The sequence below is a fragment of the Globicephala melas genome, chromosome 1, assembly GCF_963455315.2.
Source record: "Globicephala melas chromosome 1, mGloMel1.2, whole genome shotgun sequence".
Taxonomy (NCBI): domain Eukaryota; kingdom Metazoa; phylum Chordata; class Mammalia; order Artiodactyla; family Delphinidae; genus Globicephala; species Globicephala melas.
Window position 1 is genome coordinate 149,300,241 of NC_083314.1, and position 19,590 is coordinate 149,319,830.

The 19,590-nt window shown below is 52.9% G+C and overlaps 1 protein-coding gene across 2 annotated transcripts; it reads right to left on the reverse strand.

Annotated features, from left to right (window-relative positions):
* Positions 1-1,958: 1,958 nt before the first annotated feature.
* LOC115850513 (taurochenodeoxycholic 6 alpha-hydroxylase-like) lies at positions 1,959-13,055 on the reverse strand. Of its 2 annotated transcripts, XM_060288161.1 has the most exons (12): positions 12,861-13,055; positions 9,636-9,777; positions 8,953-8,997; positions 8,351-8,478; positions 7,257-7,381; positions 6,729-6,883; positions 6,185-6,291; positions 5,912-6,102; positions 5,693-5,826; positions 4,730-4,794; positions 4,511-4,587; positions 1,959-2,127 (listed from the first exon to the last, which is right to left on the reverse strand). In XM_060288161.1, the coding sequence occupies exons 1-12, from the start codon at positions 13,053-13,055 to the stop codon at positions 1,959-1,961; spliced, it is 1,533 nt and encodes a 510-aa protein (XP_060144144.1). The 2 variants fall into 2 exon arrangements, with proteins under 2 accessions (XP_060144144.1, XP_030708079.2); XM_030852219.2 differs by lacking the exons at positions 1,959-2,127; positions 5,912-6,102; positions 6,729-6,883 and having other exon boundaries at positions 4,507-4,587; positions 5,693-5,870; positions 6,159-6,291.
* Between the last annotated feature and the right edge of the window lie 6,535 nt (positions 13,056-19,590).

Sequence of the window (19,590 nt, forward strand, 5' to 3'; positions counted from 1 at the left end):
ATGAACATAGTTGCAGGGCAGGAATAAAGAGGTAGGCATAGAGAATGGACTTGAGGACATGGGGTGGGAGGGCGAAGCTGGGGCGAAGTGAGAGTAGCATCAACATATATACACTACCAAATGTGTAATGTATAAAATAGTTGGCTGGTGGGAAGCAGCTGCATAGCAAAGGGAGAGCGGTGCAGTGCTTTGCGATGACCTAGAGGGGTGGGATAGGGAGGATGGGAGGGAGGCTCAAGAGGGAGGGGATGGGGGACACGTGTATGCACATGGCTGATTCGCTTTGTTGTGCAACAGAAACTAACACAGTACTGCAAAGCAATTATACTCCAAAAAACATCTATTAAAGAACCCACAAATATTAGAAACTATCAAAACTGCTTTATCAAGGGATTTTGCCCTCTCTCTTTAAGAGTCTTTGTGTACAACTACCTTCAGTGGGATAGGGACAGTGGGAGGGAGGCTCAAGAGGGAGGGGATATGGGGATATATGCATACATATAACTGATTCACTTTGTTGTACAGCAGAAACTAACACAACATTGTGAAGCAATTATACTCCAATAAAGATGAAAAAAGAAAAAAAAAGTGACAGCTGGGTTTTTTGGTCTCTTGGTATATTTTGCTCAGAATTTGCCCCAACTGTGCATGGACATAGTTATTTTTAGTCCCATACACTTTCTTTGTATTTTGTTGCTCGAAGAGAGGTGTGACCAGGTGCAAGAATTGCAGCGCTACAGCAAAGGGTCCCAGGCCCAGCCTGTCTCAGTTGGGCCCCTCTAAGGATGTAGCGAGGAAGCTACCACACAATAGCTGGGAGGCTCCTTCCCTGACAGGTGCCCGGGGTGAGCTTCTTCCCTCTGAGCCTTTGGAGACGAGCCCTTTCTCCTGACTCAGCTGCCGTGGGAGCCTCAGGTGACAGGCGGGTTGTGGGGCATGCGGGACCCCAGAGTGTGAGGCTGCAGGGGCGCTGGGACACGCTTGTCCTGCTGGGGTTCTGGGCCCACAGACCAGGGGTCATGTCCTCTCCTCGTCTCCTCTGCCTTCCCTCCCCTTCTCTCTCTCTTTCATTCGATCCAGCTCCTTGCAAGGGAAGACACACACGCTCCATATGACATTGTGAATTTATCCAGGGAGTGGGAAAGAGGGGAAGCCAGGTGAGTGACAAATGGGCAGACCCGTAACACACGGGAGTGATCGGGGGCCCAAGGCGATGGTAGTCACGCAGGACTTAGCAGCTACAGTAACGGCTGCCCAGGGTGTCCGTGTCCTAATCCCCGGAACTCAGAGCAAGCCTGTTTTTTCTGAGTGGGACTGTGTAATCACAAAGGTCTTATGAAAGAGAAGGTGATGTGAAGACAGAAGCAGGGGGACATTTGAAGAAGCTGATGGATTTGAATATGGAGGAGGGCCCAGGAGCCAAAGAACGCAAGGATTGCAGCTCTAGATGTGGGAAAAGGCAAAGAGAGGGATGCTCTCCTACATCCCTGCACCGGGGGCCCTGCCAACACCTTGGCTGTGTCCAGGGAAACCCACTTCCGGCTTCTGACTCCAGAGCTGTCAGAGAATAACTCTGTGTTGTTCGAAGTCCTTAAGGCTGTGACCAATTATTTTATCAGCAAAAGGAAGTGAATTCAGGGACAGACAGGCAGGCAGAAGGGGAGAAAGACAGGGAGAGAGTAGACAGACTGGAGGAGGGCAGGCGATCAGGGTTTAGGTGGACAGTCAGAGGCACAGGTGGGTCAGAGACAGATGGAGAGATAAGCAGATAGGGAGCCTGGAGAAAGGTGAGAGGAGGAGGGCAGAACGTCTGACGGGCAGGAGGCAGGACATGAGGTAGGCCGGCAGGTGGGCAGATAGAAGCAGGAAGTGGGCACAGAGGCAGGACGGGAGCGAGTGACAGTGAGACAGGATGGCAGGTAGAGGCCCTCAGAGCTCGTCTTTGTCTCCAACAAGCGTTACAGGAGCTTCCTGAGCTGCAAGTGGATCCCATTCTTGGACTTCAGCACAACTCTTGGAATGGGAACAGGGACCCTGGAGGGATCGGGTGCCAGCTCAAAGCGAAGCAAGGTCAGGGCCACGGCCACCTTCATCTCATTCATGGCAAACTGCTTCCCGATGCAGTTCCTGGGTCAGGCAGGGAAAAGGAAGTGAGCAGAGGCTTCTAACCCCTGCCGGGCACAGGGCATTCAGGGCTCTCCTCCACCTGGCCCAGCCCCGATCCCTTCCTTACGGGTCACACTGAACGTGCCGCCCAAGCCTCGGTCCACCCTCTCCCCCTGACCCTTACAAAGGCCACCTCTCTCCAGGACTAGCTCCTAACTCCTACTTCTGCTCTCAGTAGTAGCAAGTCCTATTGGTGAAGGTCTGCCTTCTAAGCCACAGGGTCAAGTCACGTGAATCAGTAAATGTGAATTAGTACTTTGTTCACTCGTCCACAGGTAGTTTCTGGTTTCTGTCCAGGCCAGGGCACTGTAGGGGGGTGTGGGCAACTCTCAGGCCCTCACCACCCATGGCAGACAAGCAGGGGCCCCAGTCCCCAGACAGGACAGGACAGGGTTGTGTAAGGAAGTCAGGATGGCAACCGGGAGGCTTCTTGGAGGGGCCACGGGTTAGCGCCCCTCGACCTGCTGGACCACTTGCCTCCCAGTTAATGTCCGGCCTCCTGTCTCCCTGCAGCCCCGCAGTCAACCCGCCCCTGGAGCCTTCCCATTCTACTCCAGCAAGGCCCCTCCTCCCATCCCGTGGGCTCCTCACTGGCCTTTCCAGTCTCCTTGCCTCCCGTCCCTCTACTGCAGCCACGGCGGCTCGGGGCCTGCTGCGCCCTCCATCACAGGGAGGACACGTCGCGGGGCCTCAGCTGGTGTCACAGCGCTCTCTGGGCTGCTCCTCACTCACCTCGCACCTGTCCAGCCCCTCTTCCTCATTCCGCTGCTGTTGAGGTCCCCTCCCCCCGCCTCTGCCGGCCACATGCTCAAGACTCAGTCTAGTGACCGCCTGGCCTCCCGCCTCTGCCGCCTGCGCCTCTTTCTCCCGCATCCCCAAGCAGCTTTCCTGTTAACTCAAGGACACATCACCGTCCCGTGACCAGACAGTGCCAGGAACATGGAACATTCCACAATCTGCTCAGTGAATGAACGAGTGAAAGAGTGGATGAATGCATGATGTCTGTCTTGTAAGGCCAACGTACTGACCACTACACTACGGAAACGCCGCATGTCTGTCTTGAAGAGCGGTAGTTGCCTCTTGACTGTGAACTCTCAGAGCAAGGAAAGTTCCTTTCGTCTCTGTGTTCCCATCTTGTAATATATGGTTTGGCACACAGAGACAGGTTAATAAATAGCTTTCTATTTGAACAAAGTTAATTGAATTGAAAAAGAAAGGACTGGAGTAAAATTAAACATTAATTCTGACCTAGGAATTGAGTTGCCAGGTACCCCCGGTCCTCTGGTGGCAGCCGCATGACCTGCAGCCAATGTCTACAATGAAGAACAGGACCTTGGCACTGACCAAATCCTAGAGCAAATTCCGGGAACGTGTTGCGTCAAGCCTGTTCTGTGAAGGTTGATTCACCAACTGAAAATTTCACAGAATTACAGGCTCAGAAAAAACTTGGATTACTAAGTAGTTCCAAAGTTATGGAAGTTACTATTTCGGAGGGGATCTGTAGCCGTTGAAGGTTTTCACAGCAGTCATTGTGGAGTGTATCATCCAGGTGAACAGCTATTTCATGTGTGCTTTGTATTGTACACGGCAGGAACCTCTCAAATGCATGAGTCCAACACAAAATAGTGAGTTTTCTCTCAAAAGCACTTGATTGCCTTCAATTCCATCCTTTTTTGCCAAAATGAGACTCTGTAGATATTTGGACTATGGTATGTAATCCCTGCTACATGTATAGATTATTGGCAACTAGAAAAGCTGTCGTGTATATTAATATGCTGTTATAAGTTTGTTGGGCTCGACTACAGAAAGAGAGAAGACACACAAGGCTTTCTTCAAATGGCAACTGTAACTGATCACATACATAGCTTGAAGCCTCAGGACAAGGAAGGCAGCTGGAAATCGAAACCCATGCAAACACGACGGCTGATACAGTGAGAGGTGGATTGGTGAATTAAGTAAAAAAGACAGTGGGCTGGACTAGAAATGTGCCAAGAGAGAAAACCACCTTCTAAGATGACTGATACTTGGGAGAAGCAAACATCTGAAGTTTACCTTTCATGAAAAATTCTAAAGCTGAAAAGTCATACTCCTAAAGTGAGGAAAACCCTGGAATACTTTGGAGCGGCCACGGCCATGGCAATGTGGCTGGTTGTTGCGGAAGTCAGGAGGTCAAGATCTCCGTGGTGTGCCCTGAAGGCCTTCTTGTACATGGGGACACACACCTCCTTCTCAAAACGTCAACACACAGGGACATAACTGCATACACCACATATGAATGTAGACAGTCACACACATCAGGTAGCACCCAGTGACACCCAGATGCCCCAGGTACAGAAGGCCTCACCTGGATCCTCCTGAGAAGGGCAGGAAAGCATGGCTGTGTCGATCAGAACCTGGTGCAAACCGGGATGGGTCAAACACCTGCAGAGAGAGCACCGGGGCCAGGGCAGGTGGGGTCAAGCTCCTTGCACCAATCCACCAGGGGACAAGAATCCCCGAGCAGAGCAGGAGAGGTGCTGGTCTGGAGAGAGCATCCCATCCCCTCCTCCCATGGCCATCATACCTCTGGGTTCGGCCACACCTTCGGGTTGTGGTGAAGCCCATAAAAGAAGAGGGAGAGTGGGATTCCTGTGGGGCAGGTGGGAGAGAGAGAAGATTGATGGTACCCATGGCAACAGGGGCAATGTGCACAAAAGGCCCAGGAGCCACCATGAGAGCTGCCCTCCATCCCTCTGAATGAAATGGTGCTCTTGCAAGACAGGTGGGCTGGAGGTGACCAAGCACATGAGCACAGATTAGGAGCAGGTAACCATGGCCAGGACTGAGAAGGAAAAGAATTGGAGGCTTAGTATCAGGATCGCCTCACATGAAAACTCACAGTTATCAGATGCCATCATGAGCCCTCGGGGAAAGTGCATTAACTCATCTAATCCTCACAGCAGCCCTCAAGGAAGGCACTCCTATCCGCATGTGCAGATGAGGCACCTGAGCCTCCAAGAGGTTGAGGGATGTGTCTGTGATCCCACAGAGAGGAGGTGGCTGGGCTGGGATTCAGACCCACTGGGCGGTGAGCCAATGGGTGGCCTCCAACCATGGCAGGGCTCTCAGACCTGATCATCAGCTGCTCTCGACCATCCACCTGAGGGCTCCTCAGAGACTGGACCATCTGACCCATGACAATGGACTCCCTGAACTCCCTCGTTTACTTAGACCCCATATGGAAAGAACCACATCCCCTTGCTTACTTCTGCTTTTCTCTTAAGCCTTCACGTCTCAAGGAATTAGAATTATAGGGCTCCATTACAAGCCCACATTCAAGGGCTAGCATTTGCGTATTGAGCTCTCATTGGTTCAAGTTCTGTGTCAGGCGTTTTACAAAATCTCCAAACTGCAGAGGAAATATTAATTATCTTGAGGCGGAAACATCAGACAGAGCATCCAGGGGCTGGAAAGCACATGTGGATTTCTGATCTCCCACGTGGTCTTGCAGAGTGCTTAGTTCAGTGGGTGTGGGTGACGTTCATACCTGCAGGTAAGGAGCGTCCATCAGGGAAGGTGATGGGCTTGCTCAGATATCTGCCAATGAACGGCACTGGTGGATAGAGTCGCAGTGCCTCCTTGATGCACATGGTGGTGTAGGGCATCTTGTCCAGGTGGTCCCTGAAAGACAGCCCATCTAAGGGCAGGCAACCAGGGGTCCTCCACTCGCGGAGGGGCGAGGTCCTCCCACCTGTTGGGCACTCACCAGGTGATGGATGCGCCATCCCCCAGGAGGCTCTGGATCTCTTCCCGGCACCTCTGCTGATGCTCAGGGTGGGAGGCCAGAGCATAGAGGGTCCAGGAGATGCCACTGGCTGTGGTGTCGTGACCCTCAAACATGAACGTATCCACTTCGGCACGGAGCTCCCTGTCAGACAAGCTGCTCCCATTCTCCATCTGCGGAGGCAGGGGGAGTGCAGGGTCTGCCTTGCCTCTGTGCTTCTGGGCAAAGCCTCAGGCCTCTCCTGCCCACACTCACTCTGGCAAAGAGGAGGATGTCCAGGAAATCCAGGTGCCTCTTGCTCCTCACCTTCTCCAGCTCTCCCTCCTTCTGCAGGTGAGCCTTCCTCATCTTGATCACTCCATCTGTCCCACAACAGTGGTTCCCAGGCAGAGCTGAGGGCTCCTGGGGGCTCAGATGCAGCACCCACCGTAGCCCTATCTGCCCCTCAGGCCCAATCTGGGTACCAGGTGGATGAGGACGAGGGTGGGAATGGGCGCACATGTCAGGGCAGAGAGCTCCACCATCGTCTCATCCAGGTTGGGAATCCCCTCAATAGCACAGCCCACGGAGGCTCTGCCTGGATGATGCTGGGAGGGGGTCTCATTCCACCGTCAGCAACGTGGTGACACATGTGTCTCCCTGCACCTCACCTGACACCCTGACGTCTCGGGTCCCAACCCCTGCACCAGGGAAGTACACAGTGTGGGTGTGTGCCAGCCCCTGAAGAGGAAGCAGGAGTCTGGGCTCTGCCTGTGGGGTCAAGGTCAGGGGAGGAGCCACCCAGAAGGAGGAGCAGAACCTGTGTGTTGATGGGCCAGCTGGCAGGCGCGGTGGCTCCAGCGGCCTTCAGGGCTCAGCCTGTAGATGATGTCGTTCTGGTGGAAAGCATTTCTTAATCGGGAAAAAGTCAGATTGCCAAGGTCTCTGATGGCCTGGATGTAGGACTGGATGTTCCTGAAGGGAGAGGATGCAGAGGAGACTGGAGTGGAGGGAGCCTCTGACCTGGAGACGTGGTAGGGCTCCGGGTGGGGATTCCTCAGTCAGCGGGGACAGGCAGCACTGAGGCTTTGTTATTTCTGCCTCACAGCCCTGGAGGCACTTAGTCCTTTACAAGTGGCCTGAGCAGCCAGGCTTCTCCCTGTGCAGGAATCAGGGACCTGTGACTGAGTCAAGGTTGGTCTGGGTGGAATTTGACTGTGGTCCATGGCTCTGTGCAGAATGTTGCTTTCTGTGCTGATAAGCGTCCATGCTGCCCTAACTGCCTCTCAGGTAAGTCCTCCCCAGCTGGTGAGAACAAGGACCCTGCTGTTGAAAGGTTGTCACTGACCTGTCTGTCTGGATGCTGCCCTGGTGGCTGAAGGCGCACTTCATGATGGTGTCCAGGGTCATCAAGGAGACGTGTCCAAGGACCTCCAGATGTGAGTCCAGGCTGACGAGCTCCTCCCACTTGTCCTGTGGTGGGAGGGGGACATTGACCCTGCTCTGCTCCCCCAGAAGGCCTGTGCTGACAAAGCCAGGCTCTCTCTCTGTTTCTCTAAATCTTCTGATGAGTTTTTCTCACTGTCAAAGCAGATGTGTTTTAGCAGTTTGAAGCTGTAACACATGTGTGTAATGTGATGTCTATTTTCTCGGGATCATTTATTATGTAATTAATTATACTCTCTCATAATATTCTGAATCAATTCTGAATTCTAGGAACAATTTATGATGATAATCACCCTGTGGCAGACCAGAAAACATTGTTTCTCAAGGGACAAACGGGTAATCTTTTGTGTCCTGAGATCGGAACTGGACAGGAGATGGCCAACTCTTATAAGCAAATATTCAAGGCAAGGAAAAGGTTAAGGGACGCTATTTGGGCTCGTATGAAGGGGCGATTCCTTTCATTTATCCATTGTTAACTGAGACCAATAGGTGCTCAGTCTGGATCAGAGGTGATGTTTGTCAAGACCTGGCTCTGTGAGTGTAGACGTGGCCTCATTTCCTCCCATGAGTGGCTCAATTCCATGCAGAGGCCTTGGGCCCCAGGCCAGAGACTAGTTGAGTGACATCCTGGGATGTCCACTCTGCCACTGAAGCTGCCATTGTCCAGGGCATCCGGGGGCAGCTTGCACCGCTGTCCAGGGCAATGACCCTTGCTCTAATCCTCTGTGTTGAAGATGTGGAGATGAGAGGAGAGTGGCCCCTGAATACACTATGTTCCTGCTTTCCCTTGCCTCAGAGCAAATTGTGGATACAAGCTGCTGCCTGGGCACCCCTTTGTCCCATCCAGTTTTGGTGAGCTCTGTCTCAGAGTACGTTCTGATTGCATCATTCTGGGGGCTGGGTCTGATGGACACCTGAGGGACACAAGGGTCTGAGAGTGGACTTTGTCAGCTGTGTTGGATGAGAGTGGGTCCAGGTGACGAAGGATAGACTCACCAGCATCACTCGGACAGAGTCGGCCATGAGACCCACGTAGGGCTTCAGGATGTCGTAGTGGAAGGCTGGGGTCAGCATCCGCCGGTGCTGGAACCACGTCTGCCCCTCCAACACGAGCAAACCTTTCCCTGGGCCACAGATGGGTGTGTGTGTGGGTCGGGGAGCCTGGATCAGAGGGACGACTAGGGACAACTTGGGAGGAACCAAGGGTGTCAGGAGAAGGTACATCATGGGCAAAGGTAGGAAAGGCTAGTACAGTTCAGGAATGTGAATTTCCAGAAAGGCTGGTCCATAGGATGTGATTATGACAGCTGTGAGACAGAGGTTGAAGAAGAGTAGGGGGGCAGGTGATAGAAGAATTAATAGTCAGGCCGAGAATATCGCAGAGGACTGAGAAGTGATGAAGAAGAGGCTGAGCTTCAGGAGGGCTCTCAGCACCATTACAAAGGGTGAGAGTTTCACTGGAAGGAGAGAAATGAGGCTTGACTGAGAGATGAAGTGGTGACAGGATGCCTCGTACCCGTTGTTCTCCATTACCAAAGAGGCAGCTCTTGGTAAACCTAACTGGTGGGTGGACTGCAGTTGTATTTAAATGTACTTACCAATCCAGGGGATCAGCATTCTGTAGGCATCGTGAGACTTTGGGTCTGAAAGGGAAGGAAGGGAAGTGGAGGGCAGCGAACAAGGCAGGCAGCCCCCAGAGCAGCTGTGGCACCTTCCATTCCTCATGCTGGTCAGCTGGCAGTCTGTCTCTAGCCACCTCCCTCTTGCCTCCCATCCCTGACTCTCTCTGTCCTGATGGTCACTGTGGGCCCAGGAAGGCAGACTCAGTGTCCCAGCAGCAGAACACCCACAGGACTAAGATGGTGAATCGGCAAGAAAGATAGGCTCTGCTCAGCACCACAGAGTAAAAAGGAGCCTGTGGTTTTCCTCCAGTTTGTGGTGGTTTTGCCATTTCATGACCCAGGACAGGCAACAGTGAGAGGTGCCAAACCTACATCAGTGTGGACAGGGAATTGTCTTCCAGACCTGGAATCATCTCAGTTGGGTTAAAACAAGAAAGAAAGTAAGACAGGAAAGAGAAGCCAGCCCCACCCGGGTGCTGAAGCACTCACTGTACGTGAGTGATGCTGGCCTTAGTCTGGCTTGTGGGCTGCAAGGACGGCTGGTAGGGAGCCAGGTACTGATGGCTGTAGTGCCAGTTTCTTCTGGAATTTCACAGATCCAGGGCCATGTACCCGAGAGGGAAGATTTTCTCCTGCTGGGATGTGGGTTTCCCTCTCACCTGATCTCCCCAGGACCGCCTTCATGTAGTCAGGGTCATAGATCAACACCAGGGCTTTTGTCCCCCACAGCCAGCGAGCACAGGCACTTGGGTACTTCTCTACCCTCTTCAGTAGGGGTCGCAGCTCGGTCTCGTCTTGGAACTGTCCCCAAGGGAAAGATAAATCAATAAAACCCTTCTCTGAGTTCCAGTGCTGGAGTGGGGGTGTAGGGCAGGATGTGTACAGGGAGATCGTTCTGGATCGATCAGCAGAACTAGGAGTTTGGAACTATTTCTTCTGACCTGGGCTCTGCCCCAGACCTGCTGGCTGTCCACCTTTGTCCTAAGACCACATTCTGTCCCCTTGTTGGGTAGAGCCCTGGGCCACCAGTACGAACTGCCTACAGAAACTTACATCAGGGATTCACTCCCTGGTGTAAAGAACTTTGGGAGGTGATTCGTACAACATTTGCATGAGCAATTTATGATAATTCGTATCACTTGATAAGCAGTTTTGTCATAGAATTTTAGTTAGAGAATAAAATAGATTACATTAAAAAAATAAATTTATATATTAATTTCCTTTTGCTTACTGATTGCTATATATCATCATTATTTTCCCAGCATACATGTAAATGTTTGCTAATATGAAAGTGTCGGATGTATATGGCTAAGTGAAAAAAACTAAGTACTAAATTGTATGTGTATATATTATTATTTTTTTATTATTTTTGTGGTACGCGGGCCTCTCACTGTTGTGGCCTCTCCCGTTGCAGAGCACAGGCTCCGGACGCTCAGGCTCAGTGGCCCTGGCTCACAGGCCCAGCCGCTCCGCGGCATGTGGGATCTTCCCGGACCCGGGCACGAACCCGTGTCCCCTGCATCGGCAGGCGGACTCTCAACCACTGTGCCACCAGGGAAGCCCGTGTATATATTGTTTTACATATTGAGCGTATACACAGTGATAGGATAGATTCTGGATGTATACATGAAAATGGTATTGAACTAAGGTTCTTATATGTGTATTTTAAATCTTATTTTCACTTACCAATAACCAGAAACTTTTATGCACTTCCCACCGCCCAGGGGAATCTCTTGAAACTCCTCACGTTGGACCACAAAGGCCCTTGCTTTCTGGCTTTACCCTCTCTATTCTTGCCTCCTGCTGGGCTGGTGAGTCCACAGGACCCATTGCTCTGCCCGCAAAGATGCTGCTGCCTGTGCGCCTTGCACTGGCCCCACCTGCTCACACTTCTAGGCCTCTGTCCAGGTTCTTTCCTCTACCTGGTTGCCCCTCCTCTTTGCCACAGAGCAACTGCCTCTCCTTAACCTTGCAGATTCAGCTTCGTTTTATCACCTCTGGATTTCTCAGCAACATTTGGTCCTAGGCATGTTCCATGCAGTCACCTCGTCTTTAATTCAATGGCTTCTGTGTAACTCAAAGCAACCATCTGCCACTTTGGTATCTAATCTCTGCCTGCATCCTTCTACCATCAGGACTCACCAGCTCTGAGGCAACTTGCCTACTGTGGGATGGGTTCCTTCACTGAGCATGTATTTACTGAGCATCTACTATGTGCCAGGCACTGGTTTAGGCACTGAATGAGGATGCGGCTGCCTGTTTGGAGCCTCCAGGAGGAGACAGCGAGATTGAGGACATGACAACCGTAGGGGCTCATGAATGTGTGATGGAGGGAAGACCAAGCCTCTGGGGAAGCTTTGGGGAAGGGGCCCTAACTCAGATCGGGACGTTTGAAAGCTCTTCGTCATGCACTTGCTCATTCATCGAGTCATCATTTACCCAGATGCTCTCAGGTTACAAAGATGAACCAGAGGCAGGGTCTCCCAGAAGGAGCTCACAGCTATGACACTGCAGACAAAACTAGCTGAATCCGGTTAGCATTGCCTTATGAGAAGGACAGCCAAGGGAAGAAGGGTTGTCCCCTCCGCTCCTGGGAGACCCAGAAAGACATCTTGAAGGAGGTGGCTTGGGGTTGAGCCTTTGTAGACAGACATATGAGGGACAAGATCATTCCAGGTAGAGGGCACATGGGAGCAGAGTCCCAGAGGCCAGAATGCCAAGGCAGGAGGGGAGGACGCTGAGTAAGCTGGGGTGCAGGAGATTAGGAAGGAGAGGGGAGAGAGGTACTGGGCCAGCCCACATGGGGCTCGGGCTGTTTCCGGTTCCCGTCTTTAGCTCCACTCTACTCTAATCACGCTGCAGAGAAAGGGAGGCCTCAGCTCTCTGCAACCCCTGATTTTCTCCCAGCATTTGTTCAGTCCACAAACCCTTGATGAGCCCCTCTCCAGGTGGCCCCTGACGTGGCTCTGAGCCCCCCACCGACCAGGCTAGTGCTGCCAGTGCTGGGTGGGTAGGCGCTGCCCCTGCCCAGCCTGTAAGCCGCTCCTTCCCTCCTTCCTGTCCCTCCACACACTGGATGGGCAGCCCTCTGCGCAGGCTCCGTGCAGGGTGCTGGGGGTGAGGGGGATTTCACGCTCGGTTCCGAGAGCACATAGTCCACTGAGGGAGGACACCAGGGGGGCGACCTCACCCTGCGGATGCTGCAACTCAAATGTCAGTTCTCCTTACCTGGCATCATCCTGGGAACCTCGCTCATGTGTGCCAGCGACTTGTCAGGGTTTAAGCACCGAAATCAGGAGACTGGAAAATTCCTCAGTCTTAAACCGAGCCAGTTTGTCCCTACAGTTGACATAAACCCCCACCCAGCAGGTGGGCCTCTTTTCCTGTCACCTGACACCTCCTTAGATTCCTGTCTGTCATCTCCACGGACAGTGAGCCCACAGGCCAGCATCCAGCAGACTGATGTCTGTGCTCCCAGGCAAGCTCAGGGCCAGGCAGAGAGGATGCGATTGAGGGATGGGGCAGGGAAGCATCTAGAAGCCTGTTCTATGAGAACAGCTGAAGCTGCTCAGCCTGGAGACGGGGGAGACTCAGGAAGGAAGAGCCACTGTCCTCAAAGTGCAGGGCTGCCAGGACAGCCTGCAGATCTCCCTAAGGAAGGAGTGTCTGACAGACCCAAGGACACCAGCATGGGGTCCTGGGAGGGAGGGAGCTCCCCGAACTGGGATGAGGAGCCAAGACCTGAGAGGTAAGCTGGGTCCTTTTGTGAGGCCACGTGCTCGTCCCACAACAAGGCTTCGTCCCATGGGCTTGCTCACCAGGACCATGGTCTGAGAGCCCCGGCCCTCCCTGCCCTCCCACTTCCCCGTCCCACTCCATCCTACCTCCTGCATGTGCCCATAGAGCCAGTGGGAAGGAGGAGACGGGAACTGCTGGAGGGCTTTGAGCAGCCACTGTCTGTGCAGGTAGAGCTGTGCTGCCTTGAGCAGAAGCAGAACCAGGCCGAGCAGGGAGGCCACCTGCAGGAGCCCAGAGACACCGCCCAGGGCTCTGGGGGCGCTCAGTGCAGAGACACTCATGGTGCAGCGGCTTCTGGATTGCTGACTGTCCCTGAAGGTGGCTGACCTCCCCTGAGCACCCAGCCTGGTCAGGGAGGCTTGCCCCGCCCACCTAGGGGAGGGTGAAGGTGAGGGCAGAGCTCAGACCTGGGCCTCCAGGGTTGATTAACTGTGGAGGATGCACTTCTGGAAACAGTGTGAGAAAAACTTCCTCAGCTGACAGTGACAATGGCCAAGTGCAAACCCACTTTCCTTCTCCATATTACCTACCAAATATTTAATGAGCACCTACAACATGTCAGGCAGTCTGCTATTAGCTGGGACACAGCTGCAAGCAAAGCAGACATGAATCTTGCTGACTTCAAGACAGTCACAGTCTAGTTTACCAATGTTCAGTAGATTTGGTTGGTTTTATTATCATCCCATTTCAGAGGGGAAAACTGATTTCAGAGAAGAAAAGTGATGTGGCCAGAGGAAAACAGCCTCTGCTTGTCCCAGTTGAAACTGAAATCCCTCTGTTGGACTTCAAAGCTGCCTGCCTCAGCTGCCTCTGAAATGTTCCCCGGGGCTTGTACCCATCCACTATGCAGTGTGTCCTGGGTGACTGTGCCAGTGGACAGAGCACTGGCCTTGGATTCAGGAGGTGCAGCCCCAGGGCAGTTTCACTACATATGAAGCTAGAGACTTGTCCTCTCTGAGCCTCAGCTTCTCCTTTGAAAGGTGGGATAATAATTCATTTCCTATTTACATCCAATGAATGTTCATTCAGTCATTCATTCACTCAGCAAATATTTCTTGAGCTCACAGGCTATAGGTAAAGGTATAAAACTATATTAGTTAAGAAAAATTGTAGGCTTGTGCTGGAAGAATGAATAGTGTCCAGACCAATCAGGAATGGAGAAAACTAAAAAAAAAGAATGGGGCTTTGAAGGGTGAATAGGAGTTCACCAGGTAGAGTGTGCTTCTAGAGGGATGGGCACTGAAAAAGTCATGCAGGTCATATGTGAAAGAGCAAGGGATGGGGAAACCTTCATTTTCTGTCACTTACATCCCTGTTTCATGATTCTCTTTCCCAAGATCTAATCCAGTGCCCATAATTCAGAAAGTAAAACACCAAAGATTTCCATGAAGAATTACTTGGAAGCAAGCTCTCTTAGGAGCCTTGAGTTTCCTCCTGACCTGCTCCCCCACCAAGTTTAACTTCTGTCCCAAGAGCCTCTTCCTTTGCCTGTCCTCATGACAGGTGCTTCACATATAACCTATAGGGCCACATTCTGGGCTGTTCTCCTAACTGAAGGTCAGAGGTGACTAACAACCTACACATACCCCCTTGCAGCACAACCTTTCACCCCCTCTCAGGTTCCTCTCAGGTCTCTGCCTCTGCTTCCCCCGAGATTGTGAGCAACTAGACTTTCCTTTGTTGGTTCAGCAACTAGGTCCAGCACTAGGAACAGTAAAGTGAGTGAGTGCCCATCGGCCCATGCTGTCAGAGTGACCAGCCCGAGCCCTTCTGCACCCCCTGACGCCAGGGGACCTGCCAAGCTTCCTGCCCAGGACAGTCCCAGCTAACTCTCCTGCCCCACACCCGGTCAGGCACAGAGTGTACTCATGACCCCAACTTTTTTTTTAAACATCTTTATTGGAGTATAATTGCTTTACAATGTTGTGTTAGTTTCTGCTGTACTACAAAGTGAATCAGCTATATGTATACATATATCCCTGTATCCCCTCCCTCTTGCATCTTACTCCCACCCTCCCTATCCCACCCCTCTAGGTGGTCAAAAAGCACCGAGCTGATCTCCCTGTGCTATGCGGCTGCTTCCCACTAGCCATCTATTTGACATTTGGTAGTGCATATATGTCCACCTGGCCCTTCCTTGGAGCTGAGTGAACTAGCCCTGTGACCTAGGAACGGGGAGGGGACTGGACAGAAGGTTCCAGCAGCAGGCAGAGGCTGGGGGAGATGTCCCCTTCAGGAGGCACATGGCGGCATCACAGCACAGCACAGGACTGCAGGGGGATCTCCTCTGGCATCCGGGGCCCTGGGTTAGGAAGGGCAGGGGTGGGACGGGAGGAGGACCTGTGTGCAGAAGCAGCAAGAGAGCAGGGCTGGTGCAGAGAGGCTGGTGGAGGAGTGCGAGGGGCCTGGCGCTGGTCAGGGTCAGGAGGACCAGTCCCCCTGAGGTCTCCAGGAGCACCAGGGTTGAAGAAGCCCGTCCTTGCTCAGGGGCTGGGCAGACACGCCGGGGACTGCAAGGGGCTGTCCTGTGGGGTAGGTGCACCGGCTGGTTCTCTGCTTTGGGTCTGACATCCTCTCCAAGCAGCCAAGCCTCGTGCCCAGCTGGTCCTCCCAGACCCTCCTGCACAGCTGCCCACTCGGGCCTCTGAGAAGCCTGCAGGCCTTGCGTGTGAGGAAGGGCTGCCGGGGGCTGGTGACATGGCCAGCGCTTCTCAAATCTGGGCTGGGCTCTTCTCAAATCTCATTTGGGGTGAAGGATTGGTTCCTGAGGCCCTCCTGCTGAGCCAAGTCTGTAAGGCTTCTTTGCTCAGGGCAGGATGGGCTCTGGCTGGGCCCCTCTAAGGATGTAGCGAGGAAGCTACCACACAACAGCAGGGAGGCTCCTTCCCTGACGGGTGCCCAGGGTGAGCTTCTTCCCTCTGAGCCTTTGGAGACGAGCCCTTTCTCCTGACTCAGCTGCCGTGGGAGCCTCAGGTGACAGGCGGGTTGTAGGGCGTGAGGGACCCCAGAGTGTGAGGCTGCAGGGGCGCTGGGACACGCTTATTCTGCTGGGGTTCTGGGCCCACAGACCAGGGGTCATGTCCCCTCCTTGTCTCCTCTGCTTTCCCTCCCCTTCTCTCTCTCTTTCATTCGATCCAGCTCCTTGCAAGGGAAGACACACACGCTCCATATGACATTGTGAATTTATCCAGGGAGTGGGAAAGAGGGGAAGCCAGGTGAGTGACAAATGGGCAGACCCGTAACACACGGGAGTGATCGGGGGCCCAAGGCGATGGGAGTCACGCAGGACTCAGCAGCTACAGTAACGGCTGCCCAGGGTGTCCGTGTGCTAATACCCAGAGCCAGAGAACAAGCCTGTTTTTTTTGTTTGTTTGTTTTTGTTTGTTTGTTTGTTTTGTTTTTTTGCAGTACGCGGGCTTCTCACCGCTGTGGCCTCTCCCGTTGCGGAGCACAGGCTCCGGAGGCGCAGGCTCAGCGGCCATGGCTCACGGGCCCAGCCGCTCCGCGGCATGTGGGATCTTCCCAGACCAGGGCACGAATCCATGTCCCCTGCATCAGCAGGTGGACTCTCAACCACTGCGCCACCAGGGAAGCCCAAGCCTGTTTTATCTGAGTGGGCCTGTGTAATCACAGAGGGCCTTATGAAAGAGAAGGTGATGTGAAGACAGAAGCAGGGGGACATTTGAAGAAGCTGATGGATTTCAATATGGAGGAGGGCCCAGGAGCCAAGGAATGCAAGGATTGCAGCTCTAGATGTGGGAAAAGGCAAAGGGAGGGATGCTCTCCTACATCCCTGCACCGGGGGGCCCTGCCAACACCTTGGCTGTGTCCAGGGAAACCCACTTCCGGCTTCTGATTCCAGAGCTGTCAGAGAATAACTCTGTGTGGTTTGAAGCCCTTGAGGCTGTGGTCAATTGTTTTAGCAGCAAAAGGAAGTGAATTCAGGGACAGACAGGCAGGCAGAAGGGGCGAAAGACAAGGAGAGAGTAGACAGACTGGAGGAGGGCAGGCGATCAGGGTTTAGGTGGACAGTCAGAGGCACAGGTGGGTCAGAGACAGATGGAGAGATAAGCAGATAGGGAGCCTGGAGAAAGGTGAGAGGAGGAGGGCAGAACGTCTGACGGGCAGGAGGCAGGACATGAGGTAGGCCGGCAGGTGGGCAGATAGAAGCAGGAAGTGGGCACAGAGGCAGGACGGGAGCGAGTGACAGTGAGACAGGATGGCAGGCAGGGGCCCTCAGAGCTCGTCCTTGTCTCCAACAAGCATTACAGGAGCTTCCTGAGCTGCAAGTGGATCCCATTCTTGGACTTCAGCACAACTCTTGGAATGGGAACAGGGACCCTGGAGGGATCGGGTGCCAGCTCAAAGCGAAGCAAGGTCAGGGCCACGGCCACCTTCATCTCATTCATGGCAAACTGCTTCCCGATGCAGTTCCTGGGTCAGGCAGGGAAAAGGAAGTGAGCAGAGGCTTCTAACCCCTGCCGGGCACAGGGCATTCAGGGCTCTCCTCCACCTGGCCCAGCCCCGATCCCTTCCTTACGGGTCACACTGAACGTGCCGCCCAAGCCTCGGTCCACCCTCTCCCCCTGACCCTTACAAAGGCCACCTCTCTCCAGGACTAGCTCCTAACTCCTACTTCTGCTCTCAGCAGTAGCAAGTCCTGTTGGGGAGCGACGGCGCTCTAAGCTACAGGGTCAAGTCACGTGAATCAGTAAATGTGAATTAGTACTTTGTTCACTCGTCCACAGGCCGTTTCTGGTTTCTGTCCAGGCCAGGGCACTCTAGGGGGGTGTGGGCAACTCTCAGGCCCTCACCACCCATGGCAGACAAGCAGGGGCCCCAGTCCCCAGACAGGACAGGACGGAGTTGTGTAAGGAAGTCAGGATGGCAACCAGGCTTCTTGGAGGGGCCACGGGTTAGCGCCCCTCGACCTGCTGGACCACTTGCCTCCCAGTTAATGTCCGGCCTCCTGTCTCCCTGCAGCCCCGCAGTCAACCCGCCCCTGGAGCCTTCCCATTCTACTCCAGCAAGGCCCCTCCTCCCATCCCGTGGGCTCCTCACTGGCCTTTCCAGTCTCCTTGCCTCCCCTCCCGCTACTGCAGCCACGGCGGCTCGGGGCCTGCTGCGCCCTCCATCACAGGGAGGACACGTCGCGGGGCCTCAGCTGCGTCACAGCGCTCTCTGGGCTGCTCCTCACTCACCTCGCACCTGTCCAGCCCCTCTTCCTCATTCCGCTGCTGTTGAGGTCCCCTCCCCCCGCCTCTGCCAGCCACATGCTCAAGACTCAGTCTAGTGACCGCCTGGCCTCCCGCCTCTGCCGCCTGCACCTCTTTCTCCCGCATCCCCAAGCAGCTTTCCTGTTAACTCAAGGACACATCACCGTCCCGTGACCAGACAGTGCCAGGAACATGGAACATTCCACAATCTGCTCAGTGAATGAACGAGTGAAAGAGTGGATGAATGCATGATGTCTGTCTTGTAAGGCCAACGTACTGACCACTACACTATGGAAACGTCGCATGTCTGTCTTGAAGAGCGGTAGTGGTTTCTTGACTGTGATCTCTTGGAAGCAGGGAAAGTGCCTTATGTTTCTGGGTTCCCATCTCCTAATACATGACTTGGCACACAGAGGCAAGCTTAATAAATAGCTTTCTATTTGAACAAAGTTAATTGAATTGAAAAAAAAATTGGAATAAAATTAAATGTTTATTCTGACCTAGGAATTGAGTTGCCAGGTACCTGCTGTCCTCTAGTGGCAGCGACATGATGTGCAGCCTGTGTCTACAGCGGAGAAGGACCCTGGCAGAAACCAAATCCCAGAGCCAATTCTGCAAGCATGTTTGCTTCAAGCCTGTTCTGTGAAGGTTGATTCACCAACTGAAAATTTCACAGAATTTTATATTCAGAAAAACTTGTTTTACTAAGTCGTTACTAAGTTTTGGAAGTTACTATTTCGGCAGGGGACCTATACTGTTGAAGATTTTCACAGGAGTCATTTTGGAGTGAATCGTCCAGCTTAACAGCTATTTCAAGTGTTCTTTATATTTTACATGCCACAAACTTCTCAAATGCAGGTGTCAATTACAAAATAGTGAGTTTTCTTTCAAAAGCACTTGATTGCCTTTAATTTTATGCCTTTCTGCCAATGTTAGACTCTGTAGATTCTTGGACTATGGTGTATAATACCCGCTACATATAAAGAATTACGGCAACTAGAAAAGGTGTCTTGTTTATATTAATAAGCAGTCATGACTTTGTTGGCTTCAACTGCAGAGATAGAGAATACACACTGCTGTGTAACTTTCTTCAAACAACAGAAACTGTAAGTGATCACATACATGGCTTGAAATCTCAGGACAAGGAAGGCAGCTGGAAATCGAAACCCATGCAAACACGACTGCTGATACAGTGAGAGGTGGATTGGTGAATTAAGTAAAAAATGCAGTGAGCTGGACTAGAAATGTGCCGAGAGAGAAAACCACCTTCTAAGATGACTGATAATCGGGAAAAGCAAACATCTGAAGTTTAAGTTTCATGGAAAATTCTAAAGCTGAAAGTCACACACCTAAAGTGAGGAAAACCCTGGAATACTTTGGAGCGGCCACGGCCATGGCAATGTGGCTGGTCGTTGCGGAAGTCAGGAGGTCAAGGTCTCCGTGGCCTGTCCTGAAGGCCTTCTTGTACATGGGGACACATGCTGCCTTCTCAACACACCAACACACAGGGACATAACTGCATATACCACATATGAATGTAGACAGTCACACACATCAGGTAGCACCCAGTGACACCTGGCTGCCCCAGGTACAGAAGGCC

Coding starts and splice junctions, on each gene's coding strand:
- LOC115850513 (XM_060288161.1), bottom strand. CDS start 13,055: ATGAGTGTCTCTGCACTGAGCGCCCCCAGAGCCCTGGGCGGTGTCTCT. Junction 6,292..6,728: donor GCTGGCCCATCAACACACAG/GTTCTGCTCCTC, acceptor GTTGTGGGACAG/ATGGAGTGATCAAGATGAGG. Junction 4,795..5,692: donor TGGACGCTCCTTACCTGCAG/GTATGAACGTCA, acceptor CCTGCCCCACAG/GAATCCCACTCTCCCTCTTC.